The sequence below is a fragment of the Misgurnus anguillicaudatus genome, chromosome 11, assembly GCF_027580225.2.
Source record: "Misgurnus anguillicaudatus chromosome 11, ASM2758022v2, whole genome shotgun sequence".
NCBI lineage: Eukaryota > Metazoa > Chordata > Actinopteri > Cypriniformes > Cobitidae > Misgurnus > Misgurnus anguillicaudatus.
The window spans coordinates 30,434,646-30,454,212 of record NC_073347.2 but is presented as its reverse complement, the minus strand read 5'-3'; the positions used below and the strand labels follow the sequence as shown (position 1 = coordinate 30,454,212).

The 19,567-nt window shown below is 38.2% G+C and overlaps 1 protein-coding gene across 1 annotated transcript in view; it reads right to left on the bottom strand.

Moving 5' to 3' along the window:
* Positions 1–351: 351 nt before the first annotated feature.
* The window catches only part of kcnk12 (potassium channel, subfamily K, member 12), a 41,821-nt gene continuing 22,605 nt past the window's right edge, over positions 352–19,567 (bottom strand). Inside the window, exon 3 of the mRNA XM_055169867.2 lies at positions 352–2,997. Within this exon, the coding sequence (XP_055025842.1) occupies positions 2,102–2,997 (896 nt within the window). The 3' untranslated portion in view covers positions 352–2,101. The remainder of the gene's footprint in view (positions 2,998–19,567) is intronic.

Here is a 19,567-nt window from a genome sequence, read left to right as displayed (position 1 = left end):
ACTTAGTCAGATTATTTTGTTTCTGTGACGTTTTAAATGCTCATGTAAAGATATATATGACATCCACAAATTCTGCAGTAAACGTAGTCAGTTATGTAATGCATATAGGGAATGAATATGATATCAGATCTATATTGATAAATTTTGGGACCTATTCAAAAAAGCTCATATTTACTCATGTAAGGAAGCTGTTAACACTAAACAGTATGTTTCAACAGTCAGCAAAGCTTTCTAAATCACAAACTATTGAAAGATAGTCTTACTTATTCTTGAGAACACTCGCATTAAAAAAATGTTAAAAGTTAATTTTCTTCCTGTGACTTTTACTGTTTACGAACCATCAACAAGATGCAGATTTAATGCTGTTTACTATTATATAACTATTCCTATAAAGAGAACTTCAATCGAACTTTCCTTCTCGGCACAGGCCAACTATAAAGTAAACTTCTGTTATGCATTTCTTTTTGAGCTGCATCTCAATTCTCATACTATAGTATGCAAAAAAAGCCTTTAAGTGTGGAAGATACTACAGAGTACACAGTAAATAGTATGCCAATGGTGCCTGGATGACATATTCTTTCTTAATCAGGATTCATACAGTACATGCTTTTTTGGCTAATGTCACCCACAAATGGGTTATAAAATAAAATTAATTGACATTTTGTTTAAAAGAAATGCCACACTATAAAAAATGCTGGGTTATTTTTTAACCCAGCATTGGGCCAAAAATGGACGAGCCCAGCAGTTGGGTTAAATTTCGGTTTCCCAGTCAGGGATTAGACTAGTCCTAGAATAAAATAAACGTAAGAGCTGTCCAAACTAAAAAAACAACAACTTGCACTGACATATCTTAAAACACACCAGTGCTCTTTGTTTAGCCTCAAAAGCACATATAGGTAATGCTTTTAGTAAGGCATGTTTGTTAAAACTAGTTACATTTCCTAATTAAACTAAGGCCTAGTACTGGCTTAAGCTAACCACCCTTAAATGTTTATATTTGACCCAACAATTGGTTAAAACAACCCAGCCTATGTTTATTTACAACCCAAAGGCCAGGGCTCGTCTGTTTTTGTGCAGGGATTGTGAGTCTGTTGTTTTCATTAGAAATAAATCAACTTTACATGCAAACAGTACTGCGGTGCACGATTTTATGACACTTGTGTGTTTCAATACTGCCGTACAGTCGAACTATACACAATCCCTTTAAAAAATGCTGGGTTATTTTCAACCAAGCATTGGGTCAAAAAGAGTTAATAAACCCAGAAAATGTTTATATTTGACCCAACGAGTTAAAGGCGGGGTGTGTGATTTTAAAAAACACGTTGGAAAAGGGAGTCGGGCCGACTACCAAAACACACTTGTAGCCAATCAGAAGTAAGGGGCGTGTCTACTAACCGACATCGGTGCCTGGGTTGCGTATGTGTGGGGCAGGTCTATCAAAAGAAAGTCCAGATTCTATTGGGGTAGGGGCGTGATTGTTTAGGTGATTTCAAATATCAACATTGACTTTCAGAGATCATGCACCCTCCCTTTAAACCAACCCAGCATTTTGGGTTGGGTTCATCCCTTTTTGGCCTAATCCTGGGTTGACCTAAAGCTTTCCTGTCATCATACTTTTAAGTGTGTAAGTATGTGAACTGAGACTGTGAAAATTTACAAATACCCTTTCATTTATGTCTGTATGTTTGTATCATAAAGATGCATAGTTGTGTATAGACTGTGCTATCCAGATGGATTCAGACAGACGCTATCATTTCATCTAGAGAAGCTTCTTATAAATAGCCACCGGTTAAATAGTAAAGTCTAACGTCAGAGATTTTGTTTAGGTATGAACTAAAATAGTCATTTAGTTATTCAGGGTTGCATTGCCATTGATATTCTAAAACATGAAATACTTAGTTTGCTGCTCCTAGCATGGGTCTTCTTACCACAAGATATGTGAAATCAAAAATCCAAAGGATAATATAATCCCAATCCTAATGGATAATCCTACAGTTCATGCATGCCATGCTGTTTGACACGAGCTCAATGCAGACTCAGCCAATTCAAACGGTCAAACCCAAGCAGTTTGATATCCTTAAACTAGTCACTAAGCTTTCCTCTACCTAGAGATCTCACTGGTTTCTGCTAATCTGTTGTTCATTATGCCAAGTGCGCCAACACCACCAGAAAAGCCATTTTGCCGCGAGCTTCCACACACGGTTCTCGGGAATCCGTTCGCTGACTCCGAAAGCTGTTTCTGCATGATGGCCAGCGAGATTTTATTGGATCCCGCCAGGTCACGCATTGAAATCATCTCGCCGGAAAGTCTACGGCCATCCGTGTCGCTATCGCATGGCCCGTCCGAGTCGGGCGGTCGTCCGAAGCGTCCCCGCCTAAGACGCGAGCCGGGCCGGATGGCGTTACGGCGTCCTAGGAAAGCGTTTGCTTTGTTACAGCGCTGGCAGCACAAGCAGCTCATTTTTCCCAACATCCAATTGAGGACCTGCTTGATGACGATGGAGATGACATTAAACAGGGAGTAAATGCAGCACACGCCAGTCAAGATAAAGAGAAAGTTTGCCAGCCGGTAGAGGCCTTGGTAGTCGTAAGCGGCGTTTTGGCTGCTCACCAAATCCCCGAAACCGATCGTGCTGAACGTGACGAAGCAGAAGTAGAGAGAGTCCAGGTACGCCCAGCCCTCCACCGGCGTGTACATCGCTGACGCGCAGCACGAGATCACGATAGAGGACAGGCCCAGAATCAGCATCACGTGATAGACAGAGGGTTTCCAGCCGGGCAGGGTACTCGCAGCGAAATCCTGACAGATTCCCGGTGGCAGGAGGCCGCTGGTCCTTAAGCGGCGTAGACGTACGGCCTTCATCACTACGGCCAGCAGGGTAATGATGCGCTCCAGGAAGAGGTTAAAAAACAGAATAGTGCCCGCGCATCCCAACAAACCGTAGAAGATCAAGAAAACCTTTCCGGTGATCGTCACTGGGGTTGTCATCCCAAAACCTAGAGAGAAGACAATGAAAAATAATTAGAATACTGTAATCTATATAAACAACTGGTAAAGGGCTTATTTGCAATTAAGACACTTTTATCAAAAGTTATTCAAATATTGCTTTGCATTAAAAGATTAAGGTTAAAATATTAATATTATGAAACGTGTTGAACATGTCTGAATCATATTTCACCCAAATAAATAAAATATATCTGACATAAGAAAATTAAAACTAGTATTAGGATCACAAAGAATTTGACAAATATGATTCAAAAACATTGGAACCAAACAAATCCTTCCTGTGGTCATTCAAAAAATGCCACAATGAAAAAAAATCTTAAACATGCTTCATTTTGATGAGCATACAAGTGGACATTATAGAGTAAAAGAGCTTAAAGAATGGACATTAAAGTCCCCCTGTGGGGAAAATCAGGTATTTATTGTTGTTTATATGTCTATGTGGTGTTTTTATTATGCTTTAAAGGTAGGGTATGTCATTTTGAAAAATGCTAACGGTAGCCGACTAGCAATGAAATCACGATCCCACCCTCAATTCAAATCGCCATCCAAAGTCACATGAACACGCACAGATCACATCTCATGTCTCATTCACCAGTGAGAAAACTTTGCAGTACAAAGTGAATAACATTACCAAAATAACCAACACAGACAACTGTTTTACATTTAGTTAAAGCAAATTAGTTAAAGCACACTTTCGGTTGTGTAGACGTAGTAACTATATCGTTACGCTAATCCGTAAACGAACACAAATTTCATAAGCAACACAATGTTTCATCAAAGTAGAATATATGAATCCATCTCAATACAAACATATCGCGTACCTACCTTACCAAAATAAACAGTGCAAAGACCCTTTCAGACCCTTTGCCTCCTGCAGCTGTTTTCATCTCGTGGTAAAGCAGTAAAGTAACAGATGTTAATTTGGGTTTTTGCTCTTTGCTGATCCAGGCAGTTTTTGCTGTTGTTGTTTTAAAAGATGTCTTTTGTTTTGTGGCTCCTGTGCACGTTGTCAATTGAGGAAAGTTTGCCATTTTCCCTCTGTTTACAGACGGGAGGTGAGGGCACGTGAACGTGCTGATGACGTATGGTGTCTGCGTGAACAGGCTGCCCGGTGGCATTCAAATTACACTTATGGATGAGGGACAAAAAATGCAACGTCCGTTCGGACGGAGATCTATGATTGATTGAACATTTTTTGGTCCAACGCATTTAACAGATGACATAAATTTCTACAAATATGTTTAAACAACTTAACATAGTGATTGCTATCAGGATGTGAGAAGACTTTTAACCAGACTTTTAACCTATAATTTTCGCGATCACGGAATCGCGGACGGAATCGCGGAATTGGCTAATTAACACGGAATCTAGTATTAACGCGGAATTTTGTGGAATTTTACATATTTTGAATAAAATTATGTTTTTGTGTGGGAGACGAACGTATGTCTAGGGGGAAATGCAGACCGGGGGAAGTAAATCTGGGTGACACGCCCCCTCAAGTCGTTTCAGACCCCCTCCAAAACACTGTAACCATGGCGAAGCGGCTCTCAACGACTCTGCTTTCGTCAGCGAAAAAATTAAGAAATTCGACGCTAAGCACTTAGTTCCGAGTAGGTCTCACATGGCTTTTATGTGACCGGAGAACTGTTATTTTGGAAGTTTTGTCAACACTCTGTTCACGGTGAACGCAAAGATACATGCACTCTCTCATCCACGTCTGTCTCACTGTACCTCTCTCACGTGCACGCGCTCATGCATCTGTCCGAAGTGCGAACACAAATCCTCATGTATTTGTTCAGTTTTATGCATTTCAAGCGAGCTGAGGCAAACTAACTATCCCTCGCATTTAAAATATAATCATCTGCATCATGCCACTGCTCTCTGTCTCTCTTTCGCTCGCACGTGCAAAGAGCTGCGTGCTCATGCTGTCCTAAGTCAGATCACTATCCTGTGTATGTTTGTAAAGTTATATGCATTTCAAGCGATTGTGTATAAAATATGGATCGCGTTCCACTGGATTGATGTGTTTAAGGCACTTCTGAAGGCACCACTGCTTTGACACCTTGTTGTAGCCTCCTGCAACAACACTAAACAATGCATTGAATTGAGTTGAGTTGTGTGTGCGCGCGCGCGTGCGTGTGTGTGTGTAAATGCATCTTTTGTAGTCATTAAGTAATCCTGTTATCCAGTTTTTCCCCAAATCATTTACATTTTAATCATTAACATTAAAGGCACACTCTTTTTATGACTAAAATAAAAGTAAAGGGTAAAAAATATAATTGCCAAAAATTAAAACGGATAAAACGGAATTTGCAAAAATTAAAACGGAGAAAACGGAATTTGGAAAAAAATAAAACGGAATTTGGGAAAAAATAAAACGGATTTTATAGGGCCCTACAGAATAACTAAAAATATTTCTGGATCAAATCAGATACCCTGCCTTTAAGCCACAGCATGTGCAAATTCATCATTCAACACTATTGCTGAGTTTTTTCTTCCATAAAATTGGAGACAATTTCATTCCTTGGTTTAAAATCGGCTTAAACAATCATATCAGCCAATCACATAAACACATTGAAAACCAGACTGTTCAAGGTATAGATATTATGTATGGATGCCGCATAGACTCGGCGCTGAAACGATTGCAGCACAGCTGCTTCAGCTCTACTTCTATGATGCTCACGTGTGCATTGTTAATGCTGTAACCTGTTAACATCAGCACTTAAAGATTAGATCTGCAAATGGGCGGTTCACATCTGCATGGTATGAAAATCAACTTAGCAATTACGTGTCTGAAACTGCCGAATAGCATTTATTTACATACATTTCTATGGTCCGAGGTGGTGTGAAAGAGTGGAGGCGGAGACTAATTCACATATTTATATCTATGACCCGAACTGTGTGACTGAGTAGAGGTGAGGACTATTTTACATATTCATAGATCTGCGTAGGGCTGTCACAATGATTAATAATCGTCTCATCGTGATTGTTTGACCTCATCGTGATGATTTCAGATCACCGCAATAATTGCACATCTCTCTAAAAAACACAAGGGGGAGCTGCAGCGCCTGTATAAACAAGACAGTATCAGATTACTTTTAAATATGTGTTATGTGTATTAATATTTACTGCCAGGTAAACCTTGCAAAAGATTGAATTTAAATAATCACAACAATGCGTGAAAATGATTTCATAAACAACGGTAAAAAATTATGAGAATTAAATGTCAAAGTAATAAAACATACAATTAATCCCCATAATCATAATGAATCATCATAAAAATCACAATTTCTTAGACAATTAACCGCCAGCCAAATTTCATAACCGTGACAGCCCTAAATCTGCGTATATTAACTCTTTCTCCGCCATTGACGAGTTATCTCGTCAATTAAAGAGTAACTAAACCCTAAACCAACTTTTTTTAGTTAATGATCTGTAAGAATGATGCTTTAATAGTGCTGTTCATCGTTTTTAGTAATTTTTTTGACATTTGGATATAAAGTGTTTCAATACTACAATATATGGTGTAAAAACGTCTGAGTGCTGCCCTCTTCAGGTTGTATGGTGGCTACTGCAGTTGAATTTTCCTATTGGATGTTGGGTCCAAAAAAATAACTCGTGACGTAAGCAGGTTCAAGCTCACCACGCCCTTGTTACGATCTCACCACACACTTGGTACGAGCTTAGTTCATCCCCCTATCTCCGTTGGGATCTGCCCACTTTTCTTGCATTTTTCAAATATTGCAGTGGGTGGAATCAGGCTCTGACCAGGGGTTTAGTTATGCTTTAAGGAAAACATTTGCATAAAAAAGTGTTCCTGATGAATTTTAATGTTAATCTGTAATACCGGGATTATCACTAAATGGCACACTGACTCAATTTATAGAAAACAGAAGCAAAAAAGTTATTTACTAATTTTAAACTGTTTATGTTTTGTTATCGTTCTGAATTTGATCTCTAACAAAATTCTTTAACAAAAATGCAATTATTTCATCTTTTTGCTAAAATTTTTTTTTAAAGAAAAATACCCATATTTTAAGAGTTTATAAGAAGAGAAAAAAATGAAGATAGGATGAAATGTTTTTCCTCTTTTGTTTTGTTTGTTTGCATGCTTGCAGGCAAGTTTTCAACAAAAAAAAAGGCTGGCGGGGAATGAGTTAAATGAGGTAAGGGTGTAGAGCTAGTTTTAAATCATGAAGAAATTACTGTCACAGAAAAAAAGACTTTTACATTTGATGCTCAAAGATGAGTTTAAAGTGATACAGTTATTTACTACAGGGGAACTTTAATAGAAGGTGACTGAATGAGATTCCTGTAATACTGACCTTTAGTAAAACTACAGATATTTCTCATCAGTATTGAATTACAATGGTGTATGTTGAGGGATTGTTTACTGGTAGATTCAATTTTTTGAAAAATATCAGAACAGCTTGAACATCAGCCAAGCTTAAATAATTAAAAGGTCATAGGGAGAAAGAAAAGTCATTGGTCTTTTTTTGTCATTTTGATTGATTACACTTACAGAAGCAATGTGAGGAATCTGATTTGCTTTCCCAGCAGGACATAGCTGTTAAACATTTCAAAGAAATCTGTTCAAGTTTCAGCTGAACTAAACAAACGTGTACACAAATTATGCAAAACCGATTTTCTACATCATTAATTTTCAAAAGTGCCAGACTGCAACTTATAACACCTCATTTGTGATTCTCAGTGGTGTGTACTTGTGCAGAGTTGTGTTTTTGTCGTGTGTGTTTATTTGTTTTGTTTAAATTTAGCAATTGTTGTGTAATTCACATACAGCACATACAGCACAAGTGACCCTGTCTCTGAAGAGTTAACACAGTGAATGCATGAATAAAAGACCAATGACGATTTTGTATGTAAACAAATACAAATAAATAAGACAAATCATTAACAAAAGAAAATGAGAAAATTAACTCTTCTCATGCCCTTCAGAAGATCTAGATTATGTAACTTCCTGTTGAAAATATTCCAAAATTGTCAATGGGCGTGGTGAAGTAACAGGACTGAGTGAAATCTTGGGGACAGGATTAAAGGATCTATTTTTAATGCTAATACAATTTAAAGCAAAAATGGAATATGGGGCCACACAAAAATGCAAATCAGTAAAGATATCTGAAGGATTTTATGCTTTATATTTGGTATAGAGACATAGGGCCCTATCTTGCACCCAGTGCCATTGACTTTGTCAGTGACGCATGTATCATTCGTATTTTGCACCGGCGCACAGCGGGGTTTTCCTTCCACAGACGCACGTCACCAAACTAGGGAATGAACTTGGGCGGTTCACCGCAAAAAAGGAGGCGTGTTCCAGCACAAACCATCCCTGATGCTATTTTGCAGTTTCAAAAAACAATTGCGCCACTGACCAGAAAAAACTAGTCTAAAGTCAGTGGCGCGTTGCGCGTAGTTCATTATGCTATTTTAAGGGCGCATGCTTGACCATAATGTATAGCGTTCACAACGCGCACACACTTTGCTTATCTAATCTACACAGATGCAACAGTTATTTTTGCAAATCATAAATTGTTACAATAAAAATATTAACACATGAGATAAGGGAAATCATAATTTTTATTTATTGTGTGGCTGCGTTAAAAAATGATCATGCAAATAAGGATTAAAATATTTTCATAAGTTTGTTTTGTGGCTGTATTACGTTTACTTTATGTAAATAATAATTAAAATGTTTTCATAAGAAACCTTAATGTATGTGAACTTGATTTGTAAGTGTACTTTGGGGTTGGACTGCTTGCGTTTCTTGGCTTTCAGCGGTGCGGGTGGACGCAGTGATGTCCTCTGCTGGCGTCAGGTCCCGTGTAGAGGCAGATCCACCTCCTGTTACACGGCGTGCCCGATTTATGCTGGCAAGCTTGGGATTCCCCCATCTCCTGACATCATTGTAGCGCTTGCGGCGCAACGTCCTGGGGATGCCAGCTGATGAGACAATTGTGGCTATTTCCTCCCACGCCTGTTTAACCGACGCTGATTTGGGCGGATTTCTCCCATCCCCATACAAAACAACGTCTCTGTCTTTGACTGCTCTTACAAGAACGTGGGTCTCCTCGGCTGTGAACCGCTCCTGGCGTGCGCCTGGTAAATCCGTCATAATAATAGCAACCCGCCAAGGAACTTGCGCACTTGCGTTTAAAGGGAATGTTGGATGACGTTCTGATTGGTTTATTTGATGTTACGCCCAAACCACACCTATGAATAATGAACCTATTTCAGACGAACCCCATATTGATTTGCGCCTGGCGCAAGAGTTATTTCTCCCTTCGGGAAAATAGCAACAGCGCCCAAGATCCGCCCACAAAGTCACTTGCGCTTTGCGCTTCGCACTTGCGTTTTAGATCGTTAAAATAGGGCCCATAGAGACATCTAACAAAAGCATTTTTTGTGTTTTTATTCATTTTTTTAATTATAGTTGAATCAGCTAAATCAATTGCAGACAAAAGAGAAGAATGTGTTGCACATATTTCAATACACATTAATGATAATAGTTTGAGTGTTTTGGATGATGAGTTCTGGCATACAATCACACAGATGTCTGTATGATGAGATAAAGAGAATGTAACCTCTTACTGGTGTAATTCATTAACCCTGTTTGCTTTTCCTTTTGTTAAGAGGTCTTTGGTGTGATGTGCTAAGAGTCGTCCTCCTCATTAAAATTTCAGTTAGCATGGCCTTCCGTCTGCTGTTTCAGACCCACGAGATCTCAAGAGGCCTTACAGACAGACGCACAGAGCTCTACAGCACCAAACTCATCCAAAATAACCTGCAAGATTTTAAATAACACAGAGAGACAAGTCCAGAGAGACTAACACGGTCCCTGCCACGGTGAAGAATTACAGCTCAGCATTCTTAACTGAAGCTTGTATTTGAATCTGTGCCACTGATATTTGCCAAAAAAAATTTTTATGATTCACTTTTAATTTACTAAAGAAAAAATTACAATCTGGAAATAATCTACCATGTTGCAGGGAACTAAATAACAAACTATCAAACAAATCAGTCATCACTTTAGTCAGTTCATAAAACATATCAACTTGAAATGAGATTTAGAGAGGTGAATGAGACTGTACTGTCCTCCTGAAAGCTCTCTTGCTTCACCTAATGAAGAAAACAACCACTGAGTTTTAAAAGAGATCTCACACTGTGCCAGCACAATCTTACAGCAATTCATACATATTTTACGTAGTGGCTTAATCGTATTATTTCGCATGACCACGTTTGTACATTTTTGTACGATTTGCTTTCGCCCCTGTGACGTTTGGAGTTAGGGGTGGAGTTAGGGATGGGGTTGCATTATTGTTTTTTTAATAATAATTGTACATTTTTGTATAAGATTTGCTTTCGTCCCTGTGACGTTCACTCTAAAAACAAACGGTGCTATATAGCACCAAAAGTGGTTCTTTGCTCGTAATCATAGAAGAACCGTTTTTGGTGACATATAGCACCGGTGAAGCACCAGTGAAGCACCTGTGTAGAACCATTTAGGGGCCATATAGCACCACATATGGTTCTACATACTGTAGCACTATATGGTTCTACACAGGTGCTTCACTGGTGCTTCACCGGTGGTATATGGCACCAAAAACGGTTCTTTTATGATTACGAGCAAAGAACCACTTTTGGTGCTATATAGCACCATTTGTTTTTAGAGTGTTGGGGTTAGGGGCAGAGATAGGGATGAGGTTGCATTATTGTTTTTTATATAATAAGTGTACATTTTTGTACAATTTGTTTCGCACCTGTGAGGTTGGATTAGGGGCAGAGTTAGAGATGGGGTTACATTATTATTTTTTTAATAATAATTGTACATTTTTGTATGATTTGCTTTCTTTCATGTGACGTTGGGGTTAGAGGCAGAGATAGGGATGGGGTTGCATTATTGTTTATTTAATATAAATTGTACATTTTTGTACAATTTTCTTTCGCCCCTTTGATGTTGGGTTAGGTGCGGAGTTAGAGTTGGAGTTGCATTACTGGTTTTTTTATAATTGTACGATTTGCTTTCGCCCCTGTGACATTGGGGTTAGGGGCGGAGTTAAAGTTGGGGTTGCATTATTGTTTATTTTATAATCATTGTAAATTTTAGTACAATCTTCTTTTGCCCCTGTGACGTTGGGGGCGGAGTTAGGGTTGCTTTATTGTTTTTTTATAATAATTGTACGATTTGCTTTCGCCCCTGTGACATTGGGGTTAGGGGCGGAGATAGGGATGGGGTTGCATTATTGTTTATTTTATAATCATTGTAAACTTTTGTAAAATTTTCTTTCGCCCCTATGATGTTGAGGTTATGGGCAGAGTTAGGGATGAGGTTACATTATTGTTTATTTTATAATAATTGTGAATTTTTGTAAAATTTTCTTTTCCCTTATGACGTTGGGGTTAGGTGCGGAGTTAGAGTTGGAATTGCATTACTGTTTTTTTATAATTGTACGATTTGCTTTCGCCCCTGTGACATTGGGGTTAGGGGCGAGTTAAAGTTGGGGTTGCATTATTGTTTATTGTATAATCATTGTAAATTTTAGTACAATTTTCTTTTGCCCCTGTGATGTTGTGGTTAGGGGCGGATTTAGGGTTGGGGTTGCTTTATATTTTTTTAGAATAATTGTATGATTTGCTTTCGCCCTGTGACGTTGGGGTTAGGGGCGGAGATAGGGATGGGGTTGCATCATTGTTTATTTAATGATAATTGTAAATTTTTGTACAATTTTCTTTCGCCCCTGTGACGTTGAGGTTAAAGGTGGAGTTAGAGTTGGGGTTGCATTATTGTTTATTTAATAATAATTGTAAATTTTTGTAAAATTTTCTTTCGCCCCTATGACTTTGAGGTTATGGGCATAGTTAGGGATGAGGTTGCATTATTGTTTATTTTATAATAATTGTAAAATGTTGTACAATTTTTTTCCCTGTGACGTTGGGGTTAGAGGCAGAGTTAGGGATGGGGTTGCAATATTGTTTATTTTATAAAAATTTTACATTTTTGTACGATTTGCTTCCGCCCCTGTGACGTTGTGGTTAGGGGCGGAGTTAGGGTTGGGGTTGCTTTATGGTTTTTTTATAATAATTGTACGATTGTCTTTTGCCCCTGTGACGTTGGGGTTAGGGGCGGAGATATGGATGGGGTTGAATTATTGTTTATTTATTGATAATTGTAAATTTTTGTACAATTTTCTTTCGCCCCTGTGACGTTGGGGTTAGGGGCGGAGTTAGGGTTGGATTATTGTTTTTTATAATAATTGTACGATTTGCTTTCGTCCCTTTGACGTTGGGGTTGGGGGCGGAATTAGGGATGGAGTGCATTATTGTTTTTTTTTTATAATAATTGTACGATTTGCTTTCGCCCCTGTGACGTTGGGGTTAGGGGCGGAGAAAGGGATGGGGTTGCATTATTGTTTATTTAGTAATAATTGTACATTTTTGTACTATTTGCTTTCATACAAATTATAGCAAAATAGTTGAATATGTACTTATTCCCATGAGATCAGCTGACTGTGCTTACATTTGCCAACAAACAAAAATCTGCAATAAAAAGACAGAGATCCCATGAACTCAAAGACTTCTCAGTAAAATCTTTCAAACCAACACAATCTAATGGCAATCCAATTCAAATGATCACAAAAGAGTCGACCAGGCTGTCCAAACGTATATATGTAATCCACATTTATTGCATAGCTCATTTCATAACTGTATCTCAAAAGTTATCTCATGTGTATTTATCTCCCCAAAAGAAGTTTAGGAGAAACATTATGTAAAGGAAGTCGCCTGAGCTGTAAACCTCTGAGCAATAAATATTAGTTCGGATTGAAATAATTACACAGATAATCAAACCTGATAATCAAATAATTGTCTCCCAAACTCACATAAATTATTATCATCACTTCAAAGTGTCCTGAAATGTTTACTGAATGTATGAGGTGAAATCATTCTCGAAGGTACAGCGATTAAAGTGTAATGAAGAAATGTAGTACATCCTAACATTAGTAGGTTTTTCACAGGCAAAAAATGGCAGAAAATGTCCAAATCTAGTATGGTTAAAACTTTTCCCAAATGATCCGTAACAAAGATAAGTCTACCTTCCTACCATTTTGTACATACATTTTAAAGTAAGTCTATGTGCAAACATAACATATTCATAAATACCACTATTATCTAAGTGCATATGATCACAACAACAGATGGTTCCAGTTTGTTTCCAAAGACAATATAGCAGGCAGCAATGTTTACTCACAATATGCCAGCACAGCCTAGCTATTTATCACCTTTTCCTAAAAATATATATATTTATAAAACGTGTGAGCCATAGAAAACATGACACATTTCGTGACTACCTTGACAGCAGGTGTCCTAATTTTACTAATTTGGTATTTTTGTGCCCTGGACAGAGGCCATTTCAGCTGTCCTATAGTGTTGGGAGGGACGCGAGTCTTCGGCCAGATTCACTGAATACAGACATGATGATCAGGGATTGTATTTTTTCCTGTGACGAACAGGAAACCATTAGTCACGGGCTGGAGTGCAGGGGGTCTGTGGAGAACAGGTCCAGGATTTGATGGGAAGGTGAAGCAGAGCAAGAACCGTTCTGCTGTCTCTCTCTCTTTCTCTACTAAACAACCATCTGCCCATCAGCCGGGCTGGTTCACATTATGTGCCGGATTATTTATGGGTACAGAAACACACATACAAACTCACATTCAGGTACAAACCATTTGAGGTTTCGAGGAGAACAGAACTGCATGAGAGTCGATAAACCCAAAGCATTCATGTTATTGCTTTCGCGTTGATATATTCTTATCTTTGGAAAAAAGCATCTTGCTAAATGTGAATGCAAAGTCACCATGAAATAAAAAAGTGTAGTTTACATTCTGAATCCTGCTTTTATTGTGAACTATTCTACTATTCAGTTCCCAAAAACAAGCCTCTGAAATCTATTATTAAATATAACTTGCTACGCAGTCGCAAAAACAATCTTTTTTTGGCTCCCCTCATTTAAGTCACACAATAACTAAATGTAATTCTGCAGAGTTACACCAACAGCTCAATAGCAGCTTTAAAATTGATTCACACTCGCTGCTTTTGCAACCAACTTTTGCTGTTGTAGCAGTTTTAAAAATGCCTTGCAGGTGATTAAACGAGTGCTTTTATTTATTGATTTTAAACAGTAAGGTGTATGAGGTTTTTTAAATCGATATGGTGCTTTGCCATATATATGCCATTAGATCAATACAAGTCTCTTCATACATGACTACCTATAAATCTCCAATAAAAACATTTACTGTACTGGTATGTCAACTAGGGGACATTGGATAAGTAATAACTGAGCATGAAGACAATGTATTTTTTATAACGCTGCAATATTTCTTTGCTGCTGTAACATGGCTGAAGGATACGCAATGATATTCCGCACTGCCCGAAAATAGTCCCGTTATTGAAAGATACCATGGGGACTATTTTCAGGCAGTGCGTAAAATCATTGCGCCTCCAGCAGCAAAGTTCTTGATTATTACGCCAGAATGAGAGTATAGTTCCTTGCCATATCGGCATAGAAAATCGCAAGTTTTAATTTTCCGTCGGTCTTAGTACACGATGTAATTACAGAAGAGTCAAGTTTTAAATAGGAAAAATATCAAAACTCTTTGGTTATTATTTAGCGCGATGCTAATGGTCTAATCAGATTCAATGGATTATGCTAAGCTATGCTAAAAGTGGTATCGCCAGACCCGGAGATCAGCTGAATGGATTTCAAACGATAATAATCAAATATTTAACTCTAGGGGAAAATTTGCATATTCTTAAAAAAAGTAGAGTGTCCTTTTAAAAGATGTGTAATAGAAGTCCAAATACAGGTCAGACGTCTGGGCTAAAACAAAGCAAAATTTGGGCTGTCACTCAGTAAAAATTGAATTGACGTCTAACTAAGAAATAAATAAATGAAACCAAATACCTTGTAGTCACTAGTTGTGTTTCCATTACCCTTTAAATTGCGCAAATTGACACTGTGAATTGAAAATATGGCCAATTGAAATTTAAATTTCGTGACTTTATCACAAAAAAGTTTTTACGCCCACATGAGGTGGTTTTCCCGGCAATTCGGAAAAGGTGTATTTCACAAAACTGCAACGGAAACAGTTTGTTTACATTTTCAGGTTACCTGATGCAGGTAAGTCACATAATTATTATTTGAAGATGACGTGGTATGTACTAAAACCTTCCAGAAACACCTCAATACATGTCTGCTCCCAAGTATAAGAGGCTTTTCTTGCCAATAATGTTTGGATAACACTCATACATCTCTTTTTATTTCAAAGTAATGTACTATTACCACCAAGAAACGTTGCCATTCCAAAGTATAAGGGGCTTTCTTGGCATTAATGTTTGGACAATACTTTTACATCTACTTTGGTTAAAAATAATGCCTAGTGTGGTGGATGTGATAAGTAAAACTACCAACATCAGTCAATGTGATGTTTGGAATGACTTATCGCGAGAAACTACATTTCCGCCGCATATCATCGGTAACGTTTTGCAAGATTTAAAAAATAACACTAACATACGTTCACACGGGGCGTAAGCGTTAACGCTTCCCATTCACTTTAATGGGTGACATCAAGCGTTGCTAAACTGAATTGTGGATCCGTCTGTGCCGCGTCACTGACATTGCTCGTGGCAGAAGTTGAACATTTCTCAACTTGTCAAGTGGCAACACATGCGTCAGCCAATCAGATCACCTTATGCAAATAACCTAGGCAAAGCCAGCCAATAACGTTTATGGAAGACCGGGCATGTGTAGCGGCCACTGTGATTGGCTGTTGGCCACACTTCAGACAAGCCTTCCGTCAAGCTTTAATGCTTCTGTCCCGTGTGAACGTTTTGTTAGGTTTTGCACAAATCTGCAAGAGAAATACAGCAAGTGTTGACTTTGCTTCTTGATGGAAAGTTATTTTGGCAAAAACGACAAGGTTATTGTAGCTAAAAGTGACCCATGTTGGGTAAATATTGGACAGAGCACACAGCTGAGTTCAAATTGACCCAATGCTGGGTTGTTTTAACCCAACTGCTGGGTTATTATAACTCATGGTTGCATAACAACAACCTAACATTGGGTAATTTTTAACCCAGCATTGGGAATTTTTTAACCCAATATGTGTTTTGTTTAATATTTAACCAACATGGGTCAAAAATAACCCAGCCATTTTTAGAGTTCAGACTGTAGTTAGACTATTGTTTGCTGGGGCTACACAATGAAACTACATCATTCCATTATAATCATCTATGCATGTGCTAAAGTCATGAAATGGAGACAAACACTTTATAGTACATTTAATATGACACTTTTATGCTAGACCTCAACATAAGTCTACATGAATTTAAAATGATAGAAAAACTATAGAGGTTGCATCGGACCGCATTCATTCATGAAAGCCTTACAGTTAATATAACATTAGAGACAGATGGTCTTTATCTCAGAATCGAAGTGCGTCTGTGTGTGAATGACGCTTTGTAGTGTGTTTGAATGGGAGAGCTCACACTGTGTTCAAACACGAGCTTTCATACAGCGATTGAATTTGACAGCTCACCTGCACCCCAATGAGAGCAAACCGAGATGCTGTTTCTGAATCGAAGAGGTCATGCGGTGTTAAAAGGGATAGTTCACCCAAAAATGAAAATAATGTCATAAATGAGTCACCCTCATGTCGTTCCAAACTCGTAAGACCTCCGTTCATCTCCAGAAGACAGTTTAAGATATTTTATATTTAGTCCGGGAGCTTGCTGACCCTTCATTGAAAATCTAGTAACGGTATACTGTCCATGCCCAAAAAGGTAATAAAAACATCATCAAAGTAGTCCATGTGACATCAGTGGGTCAGTTAGAATGTGTTGAAAATACATTTTGGTCTAAAAATAACAAAAATTACATCTTTTTAGAATTGTCTTCACTTTCGCGTCTGTTGTGAAGCGCATACGCCAGACTAAAGTCACGTGACTGCAGTGACGCTGATGACGTACGACACGGCTGACGTGTTATCTGGTGCACCCCAGCTGTTTTTTTTGTGCGCCCGAGCTTTGTTTACAGTCTGAGGGAGACGCACGCTGTAAGTTTGATAAAAAACTTCACAAACATGAGGATAACACGTCATCCGCGTCACTGCAGTCACGTGACTTTAGTCTTGGGCATGCACTGCACAACAGACGCGGAAAAGAAGACAATGCTGAATAAAGTCATAATTTTTGTTATTTTTGGACCAAAATGTATTTTCGATGCTTCAACACATTCTAACTGAGCCACTGATGTCACATGGACTACTTTGATGATGTTTTTATTACTTCTCTGGACATGGACTGTATACCGTACGTAGATTTTTAATGAGGGGTCAAAAAGCTCTCAGACTAAATATAAAACATCTTAAACTTTGTTCTGAAGATGAATGGAGATCTTACGAGTTTGGAACGACATGACGGTGAGTCATATTATTTTTGGGTGAACTATCCCTTTAAGAGTAGAGGTCTCTACTTTTTACTTTACTGCATTGAAACACAACGTTTTTATGCAATTGAAGACATGCACTGTCAAAACTGTGCCATTTATAAATCTTTGGACTTTTAATTGGCAAGATTTCCATAAGCATACTTCTCTCAACTTTTCTTGGATGGTAAAACATGAAAACTACTTTAAATAAGCAGAGTAAACACACATCAGTCTGCACATCACCTTCATGACCTTACAAAAAACACAATCATAATAAATTTGCCAGACTTCCCGCCAAACGTCTATCAGATCTCATTAACAGAGCCTGTGTAGAAGAAACCTGTATTTTATTTCTGGTGAAACCGAACAGAGGAGCACAGAGGAGCGTATGTCTCGCCCATTTCTCCTATTGATTTATTGTGAAGAAAATGAGCTCTGCTTCCTCTCCGTCCACATTTATTTCCTCGTCTTTTGTTCTCCTCACTGCTTGTCACGGACACTTTACAGTAGATTGTGCCGTACACTGTAAGAAGACAACTCATTATATATCACAAAAACAATAGCTGGTTAAATCCTCTTGTGGTTGCTGCTGTTTTGAGGTACAGTTATAATCCAAAGTACATGCAGAACAGAGCTGAATGTGTACAGTAAATTAAAACAAAAACAAGTTCTGTGTAAACGGCATGATTGTCCTCAGACTGACTGGTGTGTGAATTGTTTATACTGTTCTTCATAGTGATGTCATAGAAGAGACATTTTTGGTTCCACAAGGAACCTTTCAGTCAAACATTTCTTAAAACATAATTTCTGTCCTTCTTTTTCAAGGGATATTCACCCCATAATTAAAATTCTGTCATCATTTACTCATCCCAATGTTGTTCTAAACCTGTAAGAATTTATTTTTTTCTGATAATAATAATAATAATAATTTATTACATTTATAGGTGATCTATAATTGTCTGTCTGAGTTAAACAGCACAAATCACAAAAGCAAACACACCTGCGCTGTGGACATTTTCGAAATGCTAAACAAAGACATTTTTTATCATATAAATCTCTACATGACTCAATGAGCACAGCATACAAAACACATAATGCGTCAAAAAGCCAATTACAGTCATTCATCCTCTGATGATACACTGCAAAAGTCAGCTATTACTAAACACTAGAGTAATACACAGTCAACAAATAGTCCAAAAAATGTCAAATCTATATACAGTTGCAGGCTAATACCACACATACAGATGCTGCAGTAAACGCTGTCAGAAACAAAGATACAAAAGCTGTCACTGGGGCAGTACCCTTTAAAAAGCTCCTAATAATGTATGTACAATTGAAAATGATGATCATTCAGAAATGTGCTACTAACACAAAATTGTATTATGTGCCTTTCACTAGTGGGATTTATTAGTGTTGTAGTCAAGACCACCTAAACCAAGACCAAGTCATGACCAAGACCAAGACAGGCCGAGACCGAGACAAGACCAAGACTTTAAAGGGTCGAGACCGAGTCAAGACCAAGACCAAGACAGGCCGAGACCAAGTCAAGACCAAGACCATTGCATGTCATGCATGTGTGTGTCTTTGCCAATGTCCACCTTATGAGTAAGACCCTGAGTCAATTGAATGATAAAACGGTTTCTTTAGTAAGAAAGTGGTTTGGATTGAACACTCATACTACTAGAGACATAATTTTCCAGTCTAAACAAGACGGTGGTCTTGGTGTTCCAAATGTGGAGTGGATATACAATGCAACAAGATTGTCACATCTTATTAAAATGTTAAACAATGATGACAATACTGTCAGAGAGCTTGCTAGATCCTCTCTGCTTCTGGACATGAAAAGACGCAAAGTCCCTTTGGCAGGAGAGGGAGAGTCAAGCTTTCTGGGTTTTAAGAGAAAATCTAATTGTAAGATGGAGACACATAGTGCTGGTTTCGGGGTCTGGTCAGATTGGCCTGACCTTAATGACCTTTGTGTAAAACTTGGAGTATCCCTGGACTGGGTGAAACCTGATATAGACACCATAATTGTTTCTGAAGATCTTATAACCGATCGTTTA